At 42.9% G+C, this 22,198-nt stretch overlaps 1 protein-coding gene across 1 annotated transcript in view; it reads left to right on the top strand.

The window, feature by feature from the left end:
* The window catches only part of OSBPL11 (oxysterol binding protein like 11), a 242,558-nt gene that overhangs the window by 161,224 nt on the left and 59,136 nt on the right, over positions 1–22,198 (top strand). The window contains exons 8-9 of the mRNA XM_069224292.1: positions 11,091–11,231; positions 21,021–21,519. Coding sequence (XP_069080393.1) covers positions 11,091–11,231; positions 21,021–21,519 — 640 coding nt within the window. The remainder of the gene's footprint in view (positions 1–11,090; positions 11,232–21,020; positions 21,520–22,198) is intronic.

The following is a 22,198-nucleotide window of genomic DNA, read 5'->3' as shown; positions in this document are numbered from 1 at the left end:
TGGCGGAATAGCATTCTAAAACCTGGGAAGCAGGCTTTGAGTGGAGCAAAATGGATTTTTGGAAATGCCTTTGTGAATAGCATTCCCATAATCCACATTCTTTGAGACCAGCACCCCTCCTGTTTGAGAAGGAAAGGTTTGATTCCCTGAATCAATCAGAAGTGATTGTTGTCACAAAAGCAGAAGCGTTTGTTTAACTGAAGACTGAGTCAAGAATCTAAGCTGAAGGCCATGTTGTCAATAATAGAAAAGGTCGCAGTTTAGGAAAGTTTTAGAATCAACCCATTCAGGAGATGCAATTTCATCCTGTGCGTTTAAAGTATGGATGAGAATATTGATTAACAGTGTCAAGGGTTGCAGAAAGGTACAGTAGTGCCAGCAGACAAGACTCTCATTTATAGAAAATATGCAGGACATTGTCTGGCAGATGGTGGTTTCAGTAAAAATAACTAGCTCTGAATCCAAATTGGATGACATCAAGGAGCTTGTTATCATTAACAGATTGATTCTTTGTTGCACAACTTTACTGTATCTTGGAAAAATAGGCTAGGTTAGAGATTGAATGGAAATGGTTAGGCCGGCCGATGTATTTTTATTTTTTATTTTAAATAGGAGGGAGGTGACTTGACCCACGTGTAAACAACCAGGACATAACTATTCAATAGGGAGAGATTCATCAGGTTCTTCCTATAAGGTGCAAGAATGCAGTAAGTCTTCAGCAAGGTTAGTTGTAATTGGTCAGCCACATTACAGGAAGATTTACATTTAGCAATGATGCAGTAGAGGTCTGCCTGTGGGAAATCCTGGATACTTGGCCAACTGTTTCTACAAACAATGGGAAGAGTTTGGAGAGCTGGAAGAAATGTTCAGTAATTGAACCCTATTGTCAAAGAAACAATGTCATCCAATTTCTTTCCAACCTCAAAAACAGCAGCAGAAGGTTTGAAACAGAGTTGCCAATGCCAAAGATTTTTTTGGGGCTGATTCGGTTTGGGATTTGAAGAATGAAGATGTGTTTTGGAAAATGTGGTTATTGCAACATAGAAAGTTCCTGATTAGGGCTTGAGCAGTTGAAGTACAAGGTGCGATATATCATTTAGGTATTTTTGTGTGCCAGAAGTAGACCTACTAACCTTTTTTCCCTCAATGGAGTGGTATTAACCATTTCAGACGGAACATCATTAGATAAATTGCTATTCACACATTGATTTTCAGAGAGCTACGGTAGGTTTGTTGTGCATTTTAAGCAAATGACACTGCTATTTATCCCTCACATCTCACACCAACTGTTTCTCCTTTTTTTAAATGTTTCCCTCAAGGATAGTTCTAAAGAAAGACCTTGAGAAAGGAATCTGATAACTAAGCCGTTATAATGAGTATTTCACATGAGATGGAATCTTCTTTAGTGATGATTAGATTAAGAGTAGCCCCTCAATGGGTGTAGATTCCAGAAAGCGCTGATTCAAGTGATTTTTATTTGGGTTTGATGCAAAGGAGATGAACTGTCATTAGGATTATCCCAGTGAGGGTGGGGTGGATGTGTGTGTGTGTGTATAGTTTTTATTGGGAAGCATAATTCATCGTGTCATGTGAGCCATGATATCATCGACTGTGTTGAATTGTCCCCAGATGGATGGTAGAGAACAGACATATTGGTTGATTTATTGCTATTAAGTAAAAATATGAGGTATTGAAAAGTGGGGATAGAGGCCACGGAGCGGCAGAGTGGAGAGCTACAGTAAATTAAGGCATCTTTCTTCACTTCCCCAACCATACCATCCAAGGTGACTGGAGTCAATCCTTTACCAGTTGAGATCCTTCATTAAACCAAGTTCCTGTCAGCATCCTAAGATCAATGTCCATCTCAACAATGGAGTTTGCAGTTTTTGACTGCTGAGGAGTAGTTATGGAGCATACAGCTTAACATGGAATAAGGGCTTATATGGAGAGGAAATGAGAGGGATCTCAATAAGATGCATGATTGGCACCTTCATTTTGGAGGATGTCTATGGGGTAAGCTAACCAGCACAGGGATTTGGTTGACTTAAATTTAATATTTCTCAGGGGCCTAGCAGTCATAGTATGTGTCCGCTATGTTTAACTGCAAAACCTACATATATGAGTTACAGTCCTCTATCAATGCCTTAATCCATCTAGGGAGACGGGAGGTTATAGTTCTGTATGTTATCAGTAATTTATTGGATCTGGGACTGGCAAGCATATTGCCCATGGTAAAACATTTTTTGGTGAAGATCTTTATCTCATGTGATTTTCGTACCTAAGGATTCAGGAATAAAACTGAATTTCGAAGCTTGTTGTCGAGATCATTTTTTTTAGGGAAGGAACCCACTTTCATTTAGCAAGGAGATCAAATGTGCGTGGTGACATGGTGAAACTGCATCGCATCATTAGTGCATAATTTACTAACCGTACTCATACCCTCAGCATTTAGGGTACTAAAACAGTGGGGACTGGTGCAAGGTGCATGCTGGTTTGCCAAAGCATAAACTATTCCTTTATGATTGTTGTTCAAAGCAGCCAGGTAGCTTGGAGGAGAAGGCAGAGAGAACTGAGATAAGAGAAGTCTTAGCAAACTAAGTGTTAGAATTTCTAGCAAAGTAAGTAGGGTGGAACTTTTTAGGATATGTGAGGTCGTTTCTAGATATGGAAGGAAGGGTGCAACATTTGATGCACTGAAGAATGTGGGGACATTTGGCGGGTGTTCCTTTCAAGACGCTGGGAAGAGGAAGTGCATCAGTAATTTTTAGGTTTAGGAGATCAAAGAACGAGGTGTTAGTTGGGGATTGTTAGGAGATGGAGAGGTCGGCTGTGAAGGCAGCAAGAACATTTTAGAGAAATCGAGATGGGGCCAGTTGAAGGGCATTTACTTCAGTAGCAAATGAATAAGACCAGTCTATTAGCTCTTCAAGTAGCATGGGAAAGAGACAAAAAGTGAGAGTTGAACCTCTTTTTTTTTTAGTGGTATGTCTGTTTGTTTCAAATAGAATTTGCTCAGTGTGTGAAAGTCAAACCTTGCTAAGGTGTTAATCTGAAGATATGACTGTGATTTTCTCATTATTAAAGACAGTAATTGAAATATGTGTTTTATTAAGAATTGCCATAATTTCTAATTATATGATATTTTTGTTTTACAAGAGAGACTCACGTCACTATCAGAAAGATTGCTCCAAAGGGAGCTATTGTGAGAGGAAAATATTTACTCCATTTTCCAATTTCCATCCCTTGTCTTTGCTATTCGTCTGCAATCGGTTTTGCGGTGATCTGTGTATGTTTTGAAATTCTTGCTTGTATTTTGGTACACTGTACATTATCGGTGGACATAAGATCCTATGAGAGTTTATACTGGATTTAGTGAGTCCAGCACGTCATTGTGTTGAAGCTCCTTATTAAAGTAAACGCAATTGAAAAGGGTGCACAAGTATAAAAAACCTTCAATTCTTAATCGCCACAAGACTTAATCAGGTAGCAAAAGACAGGTTTGTTTCATTAATGTACTTCAAGGGTATGAAATGCATAAATCAGATCATTCTTTCTGGACAAACTCTGTATTCGCATGAGGTAATAAATGGCCCTGATATACTCGTTCAAGTGACTAGATGTTTTTCAGAGTGTAGCCTCTAATAGGCATAATAGATCATCTGGAGAGTCTGGGAGCACAAAAATATTGCATAAATTAAAGACTTATTTATTTACGAATCGTCCTTTCTACTTAAGCATGGGGTTAGGCTGGTCACAGATTTACCTGTTCCGTGTGACAATAAAGCCTCTACTATGCGAAGGGTGCGCTTGCCTTGATGTTCCTCATGTTAACAATGGGTGAAGGACTATTATTCCTCTGAAATTTTCGGACTCCTTTTCGGCCTGACCGAGCTCCAACAAATTAGGACTATCAAGGAGCATCATTGAGAAAGGCTGATGGGGGCTAGATGTTTTAAGAGTTGAGAAGCAGAAAACATGGCTGCTATTGTAAAGGTTTTGTGGCCCTTTGTTTTGGTGAGCAGAGAAGAGAGTAACTCACAAAGGCCTGTTATAGTTGCAGGAGTGGTACCCACCCAGGAGATAATCTGGAGGCATAAAAGATCACATTGTCCTCCTGAGTCAAGAAAGACACCACAGACCGGCCTCACTCTAGCTGTCAACTCACCTCTGCAGTAAAAGAGAGTTGCAGGTACGCCGTGTGCCCCACAGTGAGACAGCTGGGCTTAGCTCCACCCAAGGCACAAGGGCAGTGTGGCCAACACTACAACTTGTCATGCCTGGAACCAATCCTGTCAACCTTGGCAACATCGGCCTGATTAACATAACTCTCTGCTTTGCTTGTCCGACCTCCAGTTTGTTCCAAAAGAGCTCTATTGTTCATCCATTAAAACACATTTTCTTAACCTTTTAACTTCTATGGACTCCCATTGAATCTCTGCTGGAAGCCCAGGACCTTCACCTAACAATTTCTACAGCGCGAACCTGAGTTCACAAAAATACAGAAACAAGTATACATCAAACCAGTACACAAAATATCGAATGTTTTATTTCGTTCACAAACAAAAAAATACAAACATTGACATTTTTATTTTAAATAAAAGGTTGCAGCTTTTCAAAGTGTACTTTTTTCCTAAAAGAGGAAGCGGTATGCTAGACTGTAGCAAATAACTGTATTTTTTACACTTAACAAATGCTCTCTCAGTGCATACCATTGCTTTATTCAGTTCTTAAATAATTATCAATCTTTCCTTCTCTTCAATTGCACCACCACATACAGGTTGTGCATTTCTCTCTTTTGGGGTGTATCAGACGGTTTTACCCATTTACTGCTTCTGTGTGTTCTCTAAATCCGTCTGAGTTTTGGGGAGATCAGATATATTGGAAGAGTTTAAATAAGCTTTCGTATTTGCTGTGCAAAATAACACAAAACTTCACCTCCAAACATATCGACTTTCTTATGAAATATACTAAATTTAATGTGCAATTCAGCAAATAAGTGATATTGGCTGTTTATCCATTGCAAAATAGCGATTCACAATTTAACACAAATGATTTGCGACGCAATACATGCCTCCTCCCCATATAAATGGAATTGTAGCATATAATTGTTAAAAGATGTATATTGGTGTAAGTTTGATAATTTGAAGTGCTAATAATTGGTGACAGATAAAATAATGACATTAAACATGTGTCCTTCTAAGAACTTGTGCTATTGTCTTATTCATTGAATAATAGACAAGCAGAGATGTACCCGCATGGTCTTATTCCCAGTTGGACCCCATCAGTGGAGTGGTCCTCTCTAATAAATATTTAAAGGGTATGAAGGACATGTTACTTCCCTCAGTCACTGTCCCCGGATGACTTAGTGTTGTACAAAGCAATCTGCCATGTTAATATCCATAGTTCCTCAGAGTCCCCATGTAATACCTCACATTGCCCTGCAGTACTGGCTTATTAGCCAGCAAGCTGTAGCTGTTAAGTTGTGTTTTATAATCTTCAATTACAGTATTACATTACAAACGTTAAAATTAAAGACTACATAGGAAAAGCTTTGTTATTTCAAAAATAATGTGTAACTAGCCGCATTACACACGACGTGTTACAGCAGTTGACCAGCTATGAACATTCATCTGCTATGCTTGCATAGAGAGAGCTCTTCCTCCTAACCATTCTCCTACATATACTGTATCACATCCTATATCCAGTATGCAATGTACTGGGAGCCTAGGTGGTCCTAGGTCTTGATAATGCAAGCTAGCTAAACCCCACCAAGAAAGCACATCTACTTTCACTCAGTAGCTGCCAGTGGCAATAGATACATGAATGGCTCCCGAAGGATCAATTTGAATGGCTTAATTCTACATTTTAGAGTCCGCACCAAGTCTGAGAGACACACAGCGACATTAACCTTAGCTGCTGGTCATTCATTACCAACAAAATGCCTTAAACTGACTTTGCTCTGCAAAAAGAAGCCTATCCACTTTATTCTATTGCATAACATCTCAGGGGACGTAAAATACGTTGCTGACAACTCTCTACACGGGAACCACGGCAGCTCTCCAGAAAAGACTGCAACGGACGCAGAACGCCTCTGCACACCTCATCCTCAACATCCCCACCACAGCCACATCACAGCCCACCTGAGAAACCCACACTGGCTTCCCGTCAACAAAAGGATCACATTCAAACTATTAACCCACAAAGCACTCCACAACGCCGGACCAGCATACCTGAACGATCGTCTCACCTTCTACACCCCGAACAGTCAGCTCTGCTCCGCCGAACACGTTCTCGCCACCGTCCCACGCATCCACAGGACAACATCCGGCAGCAGATCCTTCTCCTACCACGCGGCCAAGACCTGGAACACCCTCCCCATCCACCTACGGCAGACCAAGGACCTACTGACCTTCAGGAGACTCCTCAAGACCTGGCTGTTCGAGCAGTAGCAGCTCCCAGCTCCCCCCCGCTTTCAAAGCGCCTTGAGACCCTCACGGGTGAGTAGCGCGCTCTACAAATACAGTGATTGATTGACTGACAACGAGACCCTCTTGTCTTAGACTGATAAGATATCTACTCAAATTGTGCTCTTCCTCAGCCCCACCTGCCTCCCATCACAAACACCCATTCTTAGGGTCAAATTTGCGATAGCTAGCGTATGCCTATTGCCTGTGAGGCACTGGTATTTTTTGAAAGGGCGTAGAGCCTGCCCCTTGCTCATCATTTGTTGGATTGTGTGGTGCTCTTCTTTACAGCCTCGTAATTGGTCAGGGCTGGCACAACGTCATTTCCGTTCCTGTCCCTGGAGCAGGGACCAAGCACTGATTGATTCAACTTAGTCAGTGCCCGTCTGCTGCTCCTGACGTGATTTAGGTACTGTGTTGTTCTTTTTAACTTCTAATGCCTTGCAAACAGAAAGCACGTGACTGGCAAAAACGTGCTCAGCAGGACATGCAAAATTTAAAAGTTGAATTTTCTATTCTTAACTTATTTTTTCCACCAAGTCTTCTTTTATCACTTTTCACGCACGTTTTGTTTTTCCTTGTGGGCGCTGTTCTCAAAAGATGACTATTGTCTTGTTCTAAATATTCCAAAGCAACATTATTTCTTTCTTAGCATAATTTTCAAAATTATGTTACAACATATAATTGTGCATTACATCCCAATCCACCTCACTGGGATCCACACCACTCCAATCCAACCCTCTCCAATCTTCCCCACTCCAATACAGAAATCCAAAACATTCTGCCCCACTCTACTCCAAAACAATATGCCCCACTCCAAAACTATCCGCCCCACTCCAATCCAAAACGATCTGTCCCACTCTGATCCACCCATCTGACTCCAGTCCATCCCAATCCAATCGACCTTAGTCCTCCCCAATCCAATGCACTTTAATCCTCCCCAACCCACCCCACCGTAATTCATCCCACTCCACCTAAATTCACCCCAACCCACTCCAATCCAATCCACACAAATCCACTCCACTCGACACTAATCTCATCCAGCCCACTACAATCAAATTGGCCCCCTCAGTCTAACTCACCCCGCTCTAATCCACCCACCTCATTGCATTCCACCCCAGTCCAATCTACTTTACCATACCCCAATCCAATTCACCCCCTCTATCCAATCCACCCACCCGATCCTACTACATTCCACCCTACTTTACTCCAATCCACCCCACTCTACTCCAGTCCATCCCACTCTACTCCAGTCCACCCCACTCTGCTCCAGTCCTACCTATTCTACTTCATTCCACTCCAATCCACCCACTATACCACAGTCCACTCAAGTCCATTCCACACCACCTCAGATATGTCCACCCATGCCACTCCATCCCATTCCGCCACAATCCAATTCACCTTAAACCACCCCATTCCTGTCCAATACAGTCCGCCTTAATCCACCCCACTCCTGTACAATCCACTCCATCCAGCCCACCCCAAACTACTTTAATCCAACCCACCCGAATCCACTCCACTCCACACCAGTCAAAATCACCCCACTCCAGTTTCATCCACCACAATCCACCCTACTCAAATCCAGGCCACTCAAATCTAACCCAAGCCACTTCATCACACTCCAAAAAATCCATGCCATCCACTCCATCCCAGTCCACCCCAGTTCACTCCAGTCCATTCCACACCACCCCAGATATGTCCACCCATGCCACTCCAACCGATTCCACCACAATCCAATTCACCTGTAACCACCCCACTCCTGTCCAATACAGTCCGCCTTAATCCTGTACAATCCACTCCATCCACCCCACCCCAAACTACCTTAATCCAACCCACCCCAACCGAATGCACTCCACACCAAACCAGTCACTCTAGTTCCATCATACTCCCAAAAATCCATGCCACTCAATCCACGCCACTTCAGTCCAGTCCACCTCAATCCAATCCACCCCGCTCATTCCATCCCGCCCGACTCCAGTCCAGTCCACCCCACACCAATCCAACTCACTCCAGTCCAGTCCAATGCACCCCACGCCAGTCCAGTTCACCCTACTCCAGTCCAATTCACGCCATCCAAATCACTCCACCTCGTCCCAATCCACCCCACTCCACTACAGTCCACCCTACACTACACCCTGCTCCACTACAATCCACCAACTTCACTCCAGTCTACCCTACTCCACCCTGCTCCACTCCAATCCACTTGCTCCACTCTAGTCCAATTCACCCCATTCCACCTCAGCACTAACCACCCTACTGCAATCCATCCAGCATACCTCACTCCACCCCCAACCTAGTCCAATCCACCCCCTCTAGTCCTGAATTTCAGTCCAATCCACCTACCCAATCCAGTCACCCCACTCCATTCAACCCTCCCCACTTAATTCAATCCTCCCCACTCTAACCCAGTCCACCCCTCTCTATAATCTAGTCCACCTCACTCTACTCCAATCTACCTCAGTCCACTTCAACCCACTTTCCTTTTTTGCACCCCATGCCAATACATGCCACAAAACCCTACAACTGAACCACTGAATTCTACTCTCCTCCACTCAACTCTACGACACTGTACTCCTACAACTCCACTCGGCAACAGTCTACTCCCCCCCTCCACTCTACGACACTCCACATCACTGACTTTTAGGCATGGTGACCGTAGCCACACTGATGTACAACATGGCAAAAAGACAGTGCCAAAGCCAATAGCTCTTGTGTAGGCGAGATCTATTGGCTTTGCCAGTGTTTGTTGTAAAGGTCGTAGTCTGTTGCTTTGTTGATGTTTTTTCGCATTGTAAAAGTAATACATACTTAATGTTGTCAGTTTTGGATTGCTCTTCATGTTTTCAAAGAGGCTTTACGATTTTATTAAAATATTTAAAGACATCGTTCAAATATTAAAAAGCACAGACTTTTGTGTAGTCTAATTTGGACTCTGTAGTTCCATGCACATCTGCAGATAAGTCATTTATAAAACAAATAAAAATTTCAGTACTCATAGTAAGTCATTCGAAATACACCCAACGATTGTATTCGCCAAAAGAGCTTCGGTTATAAAATACGTGATTCGTTTTATAGTAGATGAATCTGACTCCAAATTATATTTAACTTTTTGCTTATATTTCTAATATCCTTCCACAGAAACATGGTTGGGGCATACAACGACAGTTGTGTAGTGCTTTCTTTACTCGTTCTGACCTAATCATTTTTCAAATAATTGATCATAACTCATTGATTTATGTCACTAGTTTGCACCTGGTTTCCACCTCCCATTTGTAGTTGCTAAATTGTGTGCTAAATATCCACAATGTGTTTTTGCTAAAATTGACAAATTTCGTACATACCTTTTAGTGCCTTTCCTAGTTTTGTTCACAATTTATTTAGATATTATTCACGTTGAACCCCTTTGCTGTGCAGCTTTTTTCTCTTTTGAAACAATTTAAGGCTTCTGACATGTACCTTTGTTTTTCCTCTTTAGACCTGGTTCCTTTTTAGGCAACTGTTGACCAGTTTCTTGGTGTTGTTTGTGCGTGTCAGAGTTGGAAGGATGGAAGGCTGACTTTGCCGTGCCAGTATTCACACATTTCCTGCGGGTTGCACAGAACGACAGTGTTTAACTCGATGGACCATTTGAGCAGCCTATAGTGCCTCTCTGTTTGAAAGGCATGGGGTATAAATGCACAATAAACGCGCGTCTCAGTAGACACATGATTAGGCCTTGACTTTATATATTTTTATTGTATTATATTTATGCAGCCCTTTAACAAAAAGCAAGTATTGTGGTTGCCATACTTATGGTTACTTCTTTTTAGTTTTGGCTATCATTTCTAAATTGGTTTCAACCCACAGTGGTAAGGAAAATCAAAATCTTGCAGAAAAGGAACCTGGACACGGAAGATGTAAATGTATGAGGAAACGTCTAATAGAGTTCTACAGACATATGAAACACTTAGGTAAACGTGACATCCTTGGACAGTCCTGTTGATCGAAATTACACATTTTCTAGTTGTCATCTTAAGGTCCCTTCCAGAGGAGAGGAGAGAGGGAATGTGATGGAGAAGCGGTGATGTAGTTCTTTGCCTTGAATTTGAAAAGATTAAGCTAAAGTTGGTGTGTGCCCAACCACCTACAACCTTCTACAGATTGTCTTTCACTGGAAATTGAAGATTGGCTGCGTGGGTTAAGCATTAAAGGAAGACATTTAAAGGAGTGTTTGCAGGAAGCTGTTTAGGATGGTATGATATGGTAGAGCCAGGGCTTAACTGTGGGTGGCACCCAGGAAAGGCAGTAGTGTGCATCCCATCCTAAACCTCATTTCAGAATCCTGTGTGATATGTGGGAATCTTTTGATTGAAAGGGAAACCTATCTGAAGGGATTTGCTTAGGTTTAGAAGAAGGTTGGCATTTACCAGTTTTTCAGGATTGCTTAAATACTGTTCAGTATCAAACTGTGTCAAGCTAAAAAAAAAAAAAAAAACAGTGACAAGCTAAATAAAGACACGTGCTGAGGTCGGCACGAGATTTGGAAGGATATCGGAAGATGGAATCATTTTTACTGTTTGAATATACACATTTTAGCTAACTGTCTTGTTCATGTGCTATACAAAGACCTGTTTTGTTTTGCAACAGGAGCCAGAAGATATAAACCCAGATGAGGAGGTGGAAGACACGTGCGATACCAAAGAAGAGGACCTGGGCGCTGTGGAGGAACAGCGAAGTATTATCCTACACTTGTTATCGCAGCTTAAACTTGGAATGGATTTGACAAGAGTAAGTAGGTCTCGCATTTGTTTGAGTTAGAGCTATTAGCGTTGTAAAGCAAAAAAAAAAAAACGCAGCGCGATCGTGCTGTGTGGAAAATAAACAGGTAAAGTACTTTGGACTCCAGGCTGAAAACATCGAGCCTCATATGTTTTTGGTACTTTACCGGTCCTGTGTAGGTGGGCTAAACACCGGAAAAGGCATGACGTATGCATGCCTTTCTCAAATGAAAGAATGCAGATTTTAAAAGGCGAGCCCACGAACCAATGTAAGTGACTAACATGACATGGGCGTGGTTTCAAGCCCAAAGAGAGATTACAGAATGGATGGAGCACCCATAAAAAGGGAATATCCCTTGTAAACAGAGATTTAGTGAGCGATTGAGACAGTTTAAGTAATGCACTGTAGTCATAACTTTCCCTTGATTCTAGATATCTGCTGCAGTGAGAGTTGATTGAACACGGCCTGCTCAGTAAAAAGACAGTGTTTACAGAGTATATTTGGCAGGCTCTGAGATTAAATTGTTGTTGAACTTCAAGAGACCGTATTCTATTGCTCTTCTGTTAGGTGGTGTGAATGTGAGCTGTAGTTGGCCAGTGGAGATTACAGGGCAGCAGACACAGATCAATTATGCACATGCTTGCCGATTTATGCACCTGTGCATAAAACAGTGTGTTTGACTAGGATCCCATCTGGCACAGATAGCTAGACGGGTGTCACTTGGTAGTTTGCAGAGGGAAGTTATATGTTGGGAGAGATAGTTTGAGTAAAATAGTTGACCTCGTCAGGGGAATGTGTTGACGGTCCACTAACTTCAATTTTTTCTAAAAAGAAATGTTAATGGTAGAGTAAGAGTGTGGTTAATCAGTCACAAGTTGAAGGAGGCGATTGAGTGAGGTGCAAGTGGGATATTGTTGAGCAGTGAGCCTGCACATTTTCCAGTGAAAAACTCATCTAACGTATTTGTTTGTCTTTGACAACCAGTTTTTGCTACTCAGCGTTTGATGCATTTGTGCACAATGGATAGGTCAAAAGTACATATACTGTGCACTACAGTGGCATATTCTTTATCGATGAGTGGTAGGGAGTTAAACTATTATTGAACTTTAAATACGGAGCCAATTATAAGTGGTGGGGCTTTTTTGGTAAAGGAAGAATTGGTTTACGAAATTCACAGTATTAAGTGCTGTTGAAGTAAAACCCAAGTATCCACTTCCATTTCATATGGTGCTTAAATTGGATTATTTTCATGCCCTTTTCAAAGAACTAACTGGTCTACGTTGCTTGTTATCCTGGAAGAAGGTTCAAGTATGTAGTCCATTCTTAGAAAACATTTTTGCCAGCAACTTGCTTAGAAATAAAATGTTATTCCAAAGCAAATACATCTTTGAAAATGTCCTTGTCCCACTTTGGTTTTGAGAGTGAAACTTTATAAAACAGCTTTCAGCTGGTTTTGGACTGCTATACCAATGGTTGTTTCAATCAGGTGCAGTAATAAGCTGCTAGAAGATCCTCCAGGGTATTGCGGCGTAGATTTGCAAATTTTGCAGCTCAAAAATGGAAATTCCGTGGCACAAAAATGGAAATGTTGCTGCATTATTGCAGCATTTTATTTTACTCGTAATCGCTCCGTTTCAGCCTTAAATCGATGGAAACCCTTTTAGCAGAGTATTCCAATTTGAACCAGGCATGTTTAAAGTGTCGGGAAGTGTTTGCTATATTCTCCTTTGTGGTAACATTCTGGAGCATAGGTTAAGCCAAGCACAGTAGCACATGGTTGATAGTCATCCTGTTTTCTATGGCACTGTGTTGACTTGGGCTAGCAGTTTCAAGTCCCAGAGCCATCTGCTGTAGGACCTCAAATGCTTTGATATTTGCCAGTCTGAGACCATAAAAAAATAGATGGGCATAGGAGCACGAGGAATGGACCTTGAGGCACTCCACAGATTAGTTTATACAAAAGCCCTTGACCGACGGCCTCCTAACAGATATTACAGCCGCAGATACCGACAGCATGCACATTAACCAAGTCAGCTTAAGTACAAACACTCAGTTTGTTCTTACAAGATATTATGCAAGCATGTTTGGGAGATCATAAATGCATGCCTCCTTACCAGGAGCTTCTGATGTGAGGGAGATGGGTAGCTTCCCTGGTGTCTTTCTAGACTGAGGTGATTGTACATAGCACTATTGACATGGACAGCTAATCCAAAATGAAGCAACCAAAAAGTGCCACACCTTACTCACCTCCACTTCTGCCCAGAATCGTAAAGCAGACCCCAGTGGTGGGCCCACCCTTCAAGAATTCCTCCTTAGTCGAAGAAAAGAATGTTGTGGCCCTCTGAGTATTTTGCATTTGGCAACTGCTTCTGCCATCCTACAGAAAGTACTTGCTCTAAAAACAGGAAAGATGTTGCATTGTCATCAGAAGGGTTATCTTTTGTATCGTGTTGATTCCCAAAGGAGGTTTTGCCCTTTGCAGAATACTGCAGCAGGTTCCACGTAGTCTCACTTCTCCTCTGATGGACAAGCACGGAGATGACTAATGAAAGCGGTTATTTAGAGCTGTACGGAGAGGAAACTGTGCCTGCAAGCACTATTTGGAAGTAATACGTTAACCATATCTCGTACAGTGCCACAACACGGCAGTCAGCTGTGCCCACTAACGTTTCTGACAGTGTGCCATAGGCACACATTCCAACCAGTGAAGCAGCTGGGGAGTAATGTACCTAAGTGCAAGCAAGGATTACTTGCTTCTGCCTTGTTAGTAAAATAGAGCATTGGTTGGTTTGCAGTTGACGCCTCGTGCCCCGGTGCCACTGCACCTGCTGCATTAATGGCAGCTACACTCCTAACTACAACTGCATCTCGAGCGGCATGACAGTAGTGTTATGCAATGATGTCACATATCATATAGCCCCGGTGCCTGGGTATCTGTGCACCCTCAAGACTGAAAAGGCACCAGCGCTACCTGACGTCATCGTGTTGTCTCAAAGCAGCATGTGTACATTCTCTCGCAACATATTAACGTGTCAATGCAGCCACATACAAACACCAAAGAGATGCCAGCCCGAATGCCCCGCTGTCCCTGGCACTGTGAAGTAGTGTTAGTGAATGTCTACAGCAGTTCCGGAAGGGCGGTGTCACTCCTGCCTGTGAGCCCGGTATGCCCATTACATGAACATATCATTTATGAACTGTCACTGTTGGTTCTTCGACCCCGACTTTTCACAGGACAACAGAAAGCAGCAAAAGACCCATTCCCAAATACCCAGTTTGCCATTATATTCCTCAAAACGTAGGTAGACAGGTAGACGAGTGAGGCACAGGAGCGTGCCAACAGCACCAGGCTGCGCAGAAAGGTGACCCCGTGGAGTGTCTTCCGGGGGCACGCCCTACATTCTGTTGAAACCACTAGTACCGGGCACACCGCGGCAGGACTTCCGAGGAGTCTCGGGGCAGACGAGGTTGCACTCACTTGCCCGGAGCCTGGGTGTGGTTGCGGCGGGCCTCACCGCGGTGCTTGGGCGGGTGGCGCAGCGTGGCTAAGGGACTGGACGGTGCATCTCTGGCTGCCTCTGCTGACGCTCGGCTTCGGAATCAGGTCGCCATTTTGGCCACAAAAAATGTCTCCGGGCAGAAATCTACGCCCCAATATTCTGACGGGGTCTGTCTGTATTACGGAGGCACGTAGTGACGTGTGTGTGTCCAGTCAACAAATCAGCATTTTTTTCTGTCTGCCAGGAGACCTTTTTCGGGGGCACAATAGTAAATATTGTGTACATTGCACTTAGCTGGTTTCGCTATTATTTAGCGCATCGCCAAAGGGCTGAAACGGGTGCACACGGGCATACTAATCACAAGGCTACTATTAAAGATCCCTGTGCTTGACGGAGCAACAGAGAAGTCGAAGTTACTGGTGTTTGAGAATATATGACCGCACATTACAACGTTGGAGCTTTTATACCTTGCATAGAGTTAATAGCTTAGCTACTTCGCCGTGGGTAAATTGTGTACTACGTGCACATTTAATCAGTTAAAAGCCATTAAAAGTAATCATCTCCTTTAACCTGTATGCAGGTTCATAAGGATTTATGCTTCCATCACTCAGGTCCTTTTTTTTAGGTATCTTGCTGTCTTACTTTGTAAGCCAGATAAGAGGATAGATTTCAAGATAAAGTAAAAGACGAATAGCTAAGGCAATATAAAATAGACTGTAAGAAGAACTAAAGAAAAGAAGCAACAGAAAAGCAGATGAAAAATTAAAGAAAAACATAATGGTTCCTTTAATAGGATGGCCAATAGATGCTGGTAATTTCATGTGTAAAACCTCCTTTATCTGACCTGCCTGATCTCTACAGATTACACAAACTTGGATTGCTTCTTTATGTAATAAGGGAAGTGGCTGACAGAAATCTGTGGTGCGTAAATATTATGTTACGCCTGAACTTCTAGGGTTAATTTCCGTCAAATAGATGTCATACGGCCGGAAATCCTGAGAAGGCCGTATGATATCCACCACAATGAAAGCTGATGAAATTCCATGCACAGAATCGGCTGTTGAGATTTTATAATCCATACCTGTAGTAAAAGTGTAAACCCAGTAAGTGAATAGCAACATCAAACCCCCACCTAGTCCCTCTTGGTCAGATCATGGCATCACTTGGAATTAATTCTTCACAATAAAAACGCGTGCCATAACCTCTCTTTAAAAACCTAAAACATGAGCACATCAAGAGTTGATCTTCAGATTCACTTGGGAATCCACTCCAAATATTCAGCGTGCAGCTGCCTTACTGCACTTCCTCTGTCAATCTCCCTACTGGCAGCATTTCTCCAAGGTATTGGAAAAATGTGTCAATCGCTGTCCCAATTCCTTAAAATTAACAAGCTGCTCCATCCCAGCCAATTGGGCTTTGAGCCAACTTTTTGCACTGAGACAGCTTTGATCAAATTCACTTTGACGTGGGGGTGTGGGTGGGGAGGGCAGGCATTCTGATTTTGTTAGTCCATCAGCGGCCTTATATACAGTCCCTCACTCCTTGCACACCTCCAAGCCATCAGACTTGGGGTACAGGCTCTAGAACTGTTAGCCTCTTTTTAGGACAGAAAGTGCGGATGACCCCATCTTCTTCCTGGACATCTGATCAGCCCTCAGCCCTACCCTATTCAATGCATATCTTACCTCCTTTAACACAGTTGGCTGAGCCCAGCTAATTACATATGTAGATGACACTCTGCTGTTTTTCACAGATGGAAAGGGAGCTGAGATTGCAGGAGAATCCATTAAAACTTGCCTCTCTTCCATCTTTCACTGGATGACGGTCCACCAGTTAAAATGTAATGCAGATAGGACAGAAATTCTATTTTTCTGCCCAAATATGTCGGATTTGCAGATCCTGTGGCGAGAAGGTGCTCCACCTCCAGGCCCTCAGAGAGAAGTAGTTATGAACCTGGGCATAAAAATTGATGAGTATTTTTTTTTTTAGCCACAGGTTATATCAGTGATGGGTGCTTTCTCTCCTTGTGGGTAAGAAAGACAGTAGTCCAGGCGCTTATCACATCAAGCCTACACTATGGGGTGTCCTATTCCTAGGACTACCGGACTATAAGTTTAGCAAGCTTCAAGTAGTCCAAAGCCCAGCAGCCCACATCACCCTGCCATCTAGTACCCATATGTCATTACATGTGAAGGCCCTACACTGGCTCCCACTAAAGAAGAGACTCCTCTAGGACGCTGGTCTTTGTCCAGAAAGAATTGCACCTATTGGGCACGGCTATCTCAGAGACAGTCAGTCTCTGTGACCCTTCCAGAAACTTGTGATTAACCCATTGATTTTTAGCAGCTATTTCGAAGATCCGGCACGTTAGAATGAGAGGAAGGACCTTCATCTACCTGGGACTGGTGTCCTGGAACAAACTTCCACCAGAATTGTGCTCGTTACCTACCTCTTCCTTGTTCAAGAAAAAAACCTAAGACATGGCTCTTTAAACAGATCTAGCCTAAGAGTGCTTTTCTGCAGTTCTCACTGAAAACACAGCACCAGGACGCTCCAGGGAGAATCCGTGTGCTTAGTAAGTTAATAAGTCCCTTTTCGTTTAATTTCTTCTTCATTTCATTTCATGATATGATGTCTGCTCTGAATGATATCACAGCAGAAGAGCTAACTAGATATGATAGGGTTGCCGAGGCCAATTCTAGGAATGTTCAGGTGGAGACATATATGCCGACCCGGGCCTGAGTGTACACATTGGTCAGCTTTATGACATTTCTTGAAACAGAAGTAGACTGCAGGATCGAATCAAGATCTCAGAGGGAGGTTGCAAAAACAGTCCTGTTTTTACAGTTGCACGCTTTAGGTGGCCAGGTTTAGATTCTGCTTGACTGGTGTGGAGTTAAGTTACTGGAGTAGAGCCAGTGTTCAAAAGTAACCTTCTTCCTTGATGTAAGCTCAGATGAAAACTGAGAGTTATAACCAAAGTAGTCATCTAGAAAAAACATGTTTTGTATGAGTCTCCTATGATTAGTTCTTCAAATTATATTGTTGGTAATTGCTATTACAATTGTCTTATTTGTATCTTTTCTTCCTGTCACTACAGTAAATATTTTTTTTTTCTCTCACAGAGACTTTTATAAAGTCTTACTTCATATGTTATTCATTGTGTTATTAAATGTAACTTGTTTCTTGCTTGAGAACTGAAATTACTGCATTAAAAGGTTATATTTATATAATTGTACTCGCAGAGCAAGGGTAGGGTTAAGTTTTAATTCCTACCATGCGAGTGTTTCAATATTGTTTCCATTTCAGTTCAGCAATCTGCTAAGTATTATAACAGTTAACAAGCATTTGCAATGCAATAGGTCTCACATTTGTGAGAGTTAGAGCTATTGGCGTTGGAAATGACAATGTCATTTATCTATGTGTTTTGGTTTGGACTGTAGTGGATTACGCCATATGCCACAGCAACCCCCCCAGGCCTGTTGCGTTGAAAGTTGAACAATGAAAATAGCTTCTATCTGTGTGTACAGACGGTGACTGGTTGGCATTCATGGAAGAGCTTGTGCAAAGACCATACAAAAAGGAGGTTTCTGATTCAGAGTTTCTGCCTGTGCACAGCTTATACAACTTAATATTAGTGTCCAATGGCTGCACAATGCGTGTTGTGCACTTGCAAGTACACAATATCCATGCAGTTGTTGTACAGGGCATTGAGCATGTGGCGCGCTTGTGTAGACTGCATAGTCTGCAGAGATGTGTGTTTCGTAGTCTAGACACTGAACAATTTGTGCATACGGATCAGACTGCATCTACGTATGTACACTGGTCATAGTTTCAACATAGAGATGATGCCACTGTTTACAACTTGTGTACACGGGGAAGGTTGCACAGTACTTTGCGTTTGGTTCCTGGACATGGAGCACGGTGCACAGTTTACTGTATGCGGTAGGCTGGTTATAGCATAGGTAATACATATGGCAACAGCACTATCTACTGTGTGCGAGGTAGTCTACGCAGCTTATTGTGAATATTTGGCAGGCAAAATAGAACAACATATACAGTTTATGCAATGTGGGGGCATGTTGCAGGGGCATGGGGGGAGGGTAACCTTAGCAGTAATAGGCAAAGGCATGATGCTGTCTTCAGTGGATAGTGAGTATACACGAAGTAAGCTATACAGGGCAGCTTGTGTGCATTGACCAGGCTGCATAAGATTCTATGTAGTAGGGACAAGACACAGAGGACAGTGTAAATCTCTGGCAAGCAGACTGAAGACGAAACTGTGCATACGATATGGAGTACAGGACTGGCTGCCCTGAGCAGTGTTGAGCTATGCAGCACTGGACAATGTGTCAATGGATAAATACACTGGACATTGTGTTCAGTTGGCAGAGCACAGAGTGTACGGGTCAGGCTGCAGTGGCCAGTGTTCACATCAATCAGGCTACATAAAAAAACTGTAAACTGTAAACTTTGCACTTGTATAGCGCACTACTCACCCGTTAGGGTCTCAAGGAGCTGTACGCATACCGCTGTGGAACCCCTCCTGGCTTTTCCCCGTGAGGCACCCACTCCTGGACAGTCCCAGGGTGAAGCCAGGCATCCAAGCGCTGTGAGGGCCGTTGTGGAGATTAAGCAAGCTATTGCCCAGAGTTAGAGTGGGACCCATTAATTAGATAGGCACCGAGGCTAGAATTATCTGGTCCAAGGGAATTGAACCCTGGTCCCGGGCCAGATCTCTGCATCAGGGTCTGCCGCTCTAACCATTGTGCCACACTTCTCCACATAGGCAAGTGAGTACATGGATTAGGACAGTTGAACAGGGCAGTGTCTACAAATAAGTTAAACTAAAAGTGGTAATGGCTCCAGTAGTCATGCTTCAATGCTCATTATGCACAGGGTTTTGTGCAGTAGGCAAGCTGTAGTGTGTTCAGAGTTTGTACATGACTAACCTGAGAGAGGCTGCACTAAGCAGCGAGTTTGTGGGTAAAACTACAGAGCGAGGTGAGTGCAGGAGCCAGGATCCAGATAACACAGATGCACGGGTCCGGCAGCAGAAAGCTTAGGGTAGAAGTGAGGGTGGCTGCAAACTGCTCAGTTCAGCTTGTATTCAGAGAGAAATCTGTCCTGACCAAAGTTTACAATGTGGGTTCTGCCCGTTTTATGTTCACGTTGTCTGCAGTGTGACAATTCCTAATCAGTGCACACACCGGACGAAGTATGTGCAGCAGGTTTAAGTGGAAGTACTGAAATGTATAGTTGGCAAAGTTTGTCAGTACCTGGGCCGGTTGTGGAAGAGCTACCTGTAGAGGTCGGTACTCGCGTTGTACTCAAACAGGTGGTGCGGTGCCTGCCAGACTCTGCCAGCAGATCACGGAGGGATGAAATCCACATTATCAGTGCTCCTCCGTGGCTTCCTTATGCCACGTAGCCTTAACCATCAAGTGCCGAAAAGGACAAATTCACTTACGCAGATCAATTTCGGACACGGCGACGAGTTAATATAGATGCATGCTAGTGTGAGTAGCAGTGTCGCTAGCGGCGGCCATTGTTCTGCCAGGCAGAGGGTTACTGTTTCATTTTCAGTTTGAGTTTGTGTGTGCCTTTTACACTATAATAATAAAAGTGGTTATGCCGGTCTTCCGCAACCAGGCATTACTGAACCAATAGACTTTTAGGAACAACATGTGCTCTCAACCGACCGCCTAGCAACTAGACTGCTGATAGGACCAAGAGCTTTACAAACTAAGAAATACCCAACTAAACTGCCTAACTGGACTTTTCTTGCCAATTAAATTGAAACGTAAAACAGTTGACATAAACAACCCGATTCAGAGCACCATCAGCGTGTTTGCGAAGGAGACACACAAAAGGAAAAAGTTTGCTCGCAGTCAAACATATTGGCAAACATGCAGTTATCCATGTAACAGCGTCCGTCCCCAAGGCAGTAACAAAACCACCCCAAGGAGGGACAAACGTAAAGCATTTATCAATGATGATAAAGGATATTTGAAAGGCAATCCTATGATCAAGTGAACGTGAGAGGCATGAGGTGGGTGTGGTTAAAAGCCCACACAAGATACTAAGACGTCAGAAAAGCAGTGCTTATGCACTTCTGTGCTCAAACTAAAAATGAAAGTACATTATATCTACACAACCCTAAGCTTTTTGATGGTATCTTTTACTGCATTGTACTTTGTAATTTTTTGCAGTTGCATTAAATTTCTAACATGTAATTTTCCTGTTTTAGTATTTGTTATTCCCAAACTTTTAAGCCATTTTCATTTTTTTCTTTCAGGTCGTTCTTCCCACATTTATTTTGGAGAAGCGTTCGCTTTTGGAAATGTATGCAGACTTTATGTCTCACCCAAACCTCTTCATTGCAATCACTAACGGTGCAAGCCCGGAGGAGAGAATGATACGTTTTGTGGAATATTACCTCACCTCGTTCCATGAAGGCCGCAAAGGAGCCATAGCAAAGAAACCATACAATCCAATCATTGGTGAGACCTTTCACTGCTCCTGGCGGATACCCAAGGAAAAGGTGCAATCTCCAAACTCAAGCAACTCTATATCCCAATCCATCTTGCCGACTGAAAGCCACTCAGAGGAGTCAGATAGTAAGGCTAATTCAGACTGCTACTCTGTGAGATTTCTCGCAGAGCAAGTGTCCCATCACCCCCCTGTCTCAGGGTTCTACGCAGAATGTCCAGAAAGGAAGATGTGTGTTAATGCACATGTATGGACAAAAAGTAAATTCATGGGCATGTCAATAGGAGTCACAATGATTGGAGAAGGTGAGCAAAGTCTTTCAAATTTGAAAAGGGTTTTTAATGGACCCATCTCTCAACTTCATATAGGTCTGATAGCTTCAGGGTAGTATACAATTCTTGGATGAATTCCACATTTATGTCTGACCACCTTTGAACTAGACTTACTTCTTTGATTACATGGTGATAGCGTTCATTACACAAATGGCTTTCCATTGAATGATTACGTTATGCTATGTCGTTGATACAAATGGGAATGTTGTGCATCTTAACAGAGTGAAATCAATAGCGCATCCATCATAGTATCACATATTTGTGTGTGTGTGCGTGGCTACATTGAGTGGTTAAGTACCTTTTAATGTGTGATTGCTGAGCCATGCAAACACACAACCATGAGCATTCTTTTCTCTTCTATCTTCTACCAATTCCAAATGTTTTTGCCATGAGTGTTTAGGGCCTTGAGCCCCTCACAATTGATGACTGTAGTCTGATAGAGGTATTAACAGCCTTTCAAAGCAAGACATTATGATGCTGCCACATGCTTTAAAGTTACTGCAATACTGTTCTGCGATACTGCTCTCCGTAATTTTTGCATTTGCTGATTTGGTGAGGCATCTTCTCTTTGATGTCATCTTCATATTTTAATTGATACTTTAGAGTATTTAGATTTATCTGTCTCAGAGGTGTATAACCGTCTCGGTGTTCA

The sequence above is a fragment of the Pleurodeles waltl genome, chromosome 3_1, assembly GCF_031143425.1.
Source record: "Pleurodeles waltl isolate 20211129_DDA chromosome 3_1, aPleWal1.hap1.20221129, whole genome shotgun sequence".
NCBI classification, from domain to species: Eukaryota; Metazoa; Chordata; class Amphibia; order Caudata; family Salamandridae; genus Pleurodeles; species Pleurodeles waltl.
Note: the sequence above shows the minus strand (reverse complement) of the source record. Positions and strands in the feature narration are given on the sequence as shown.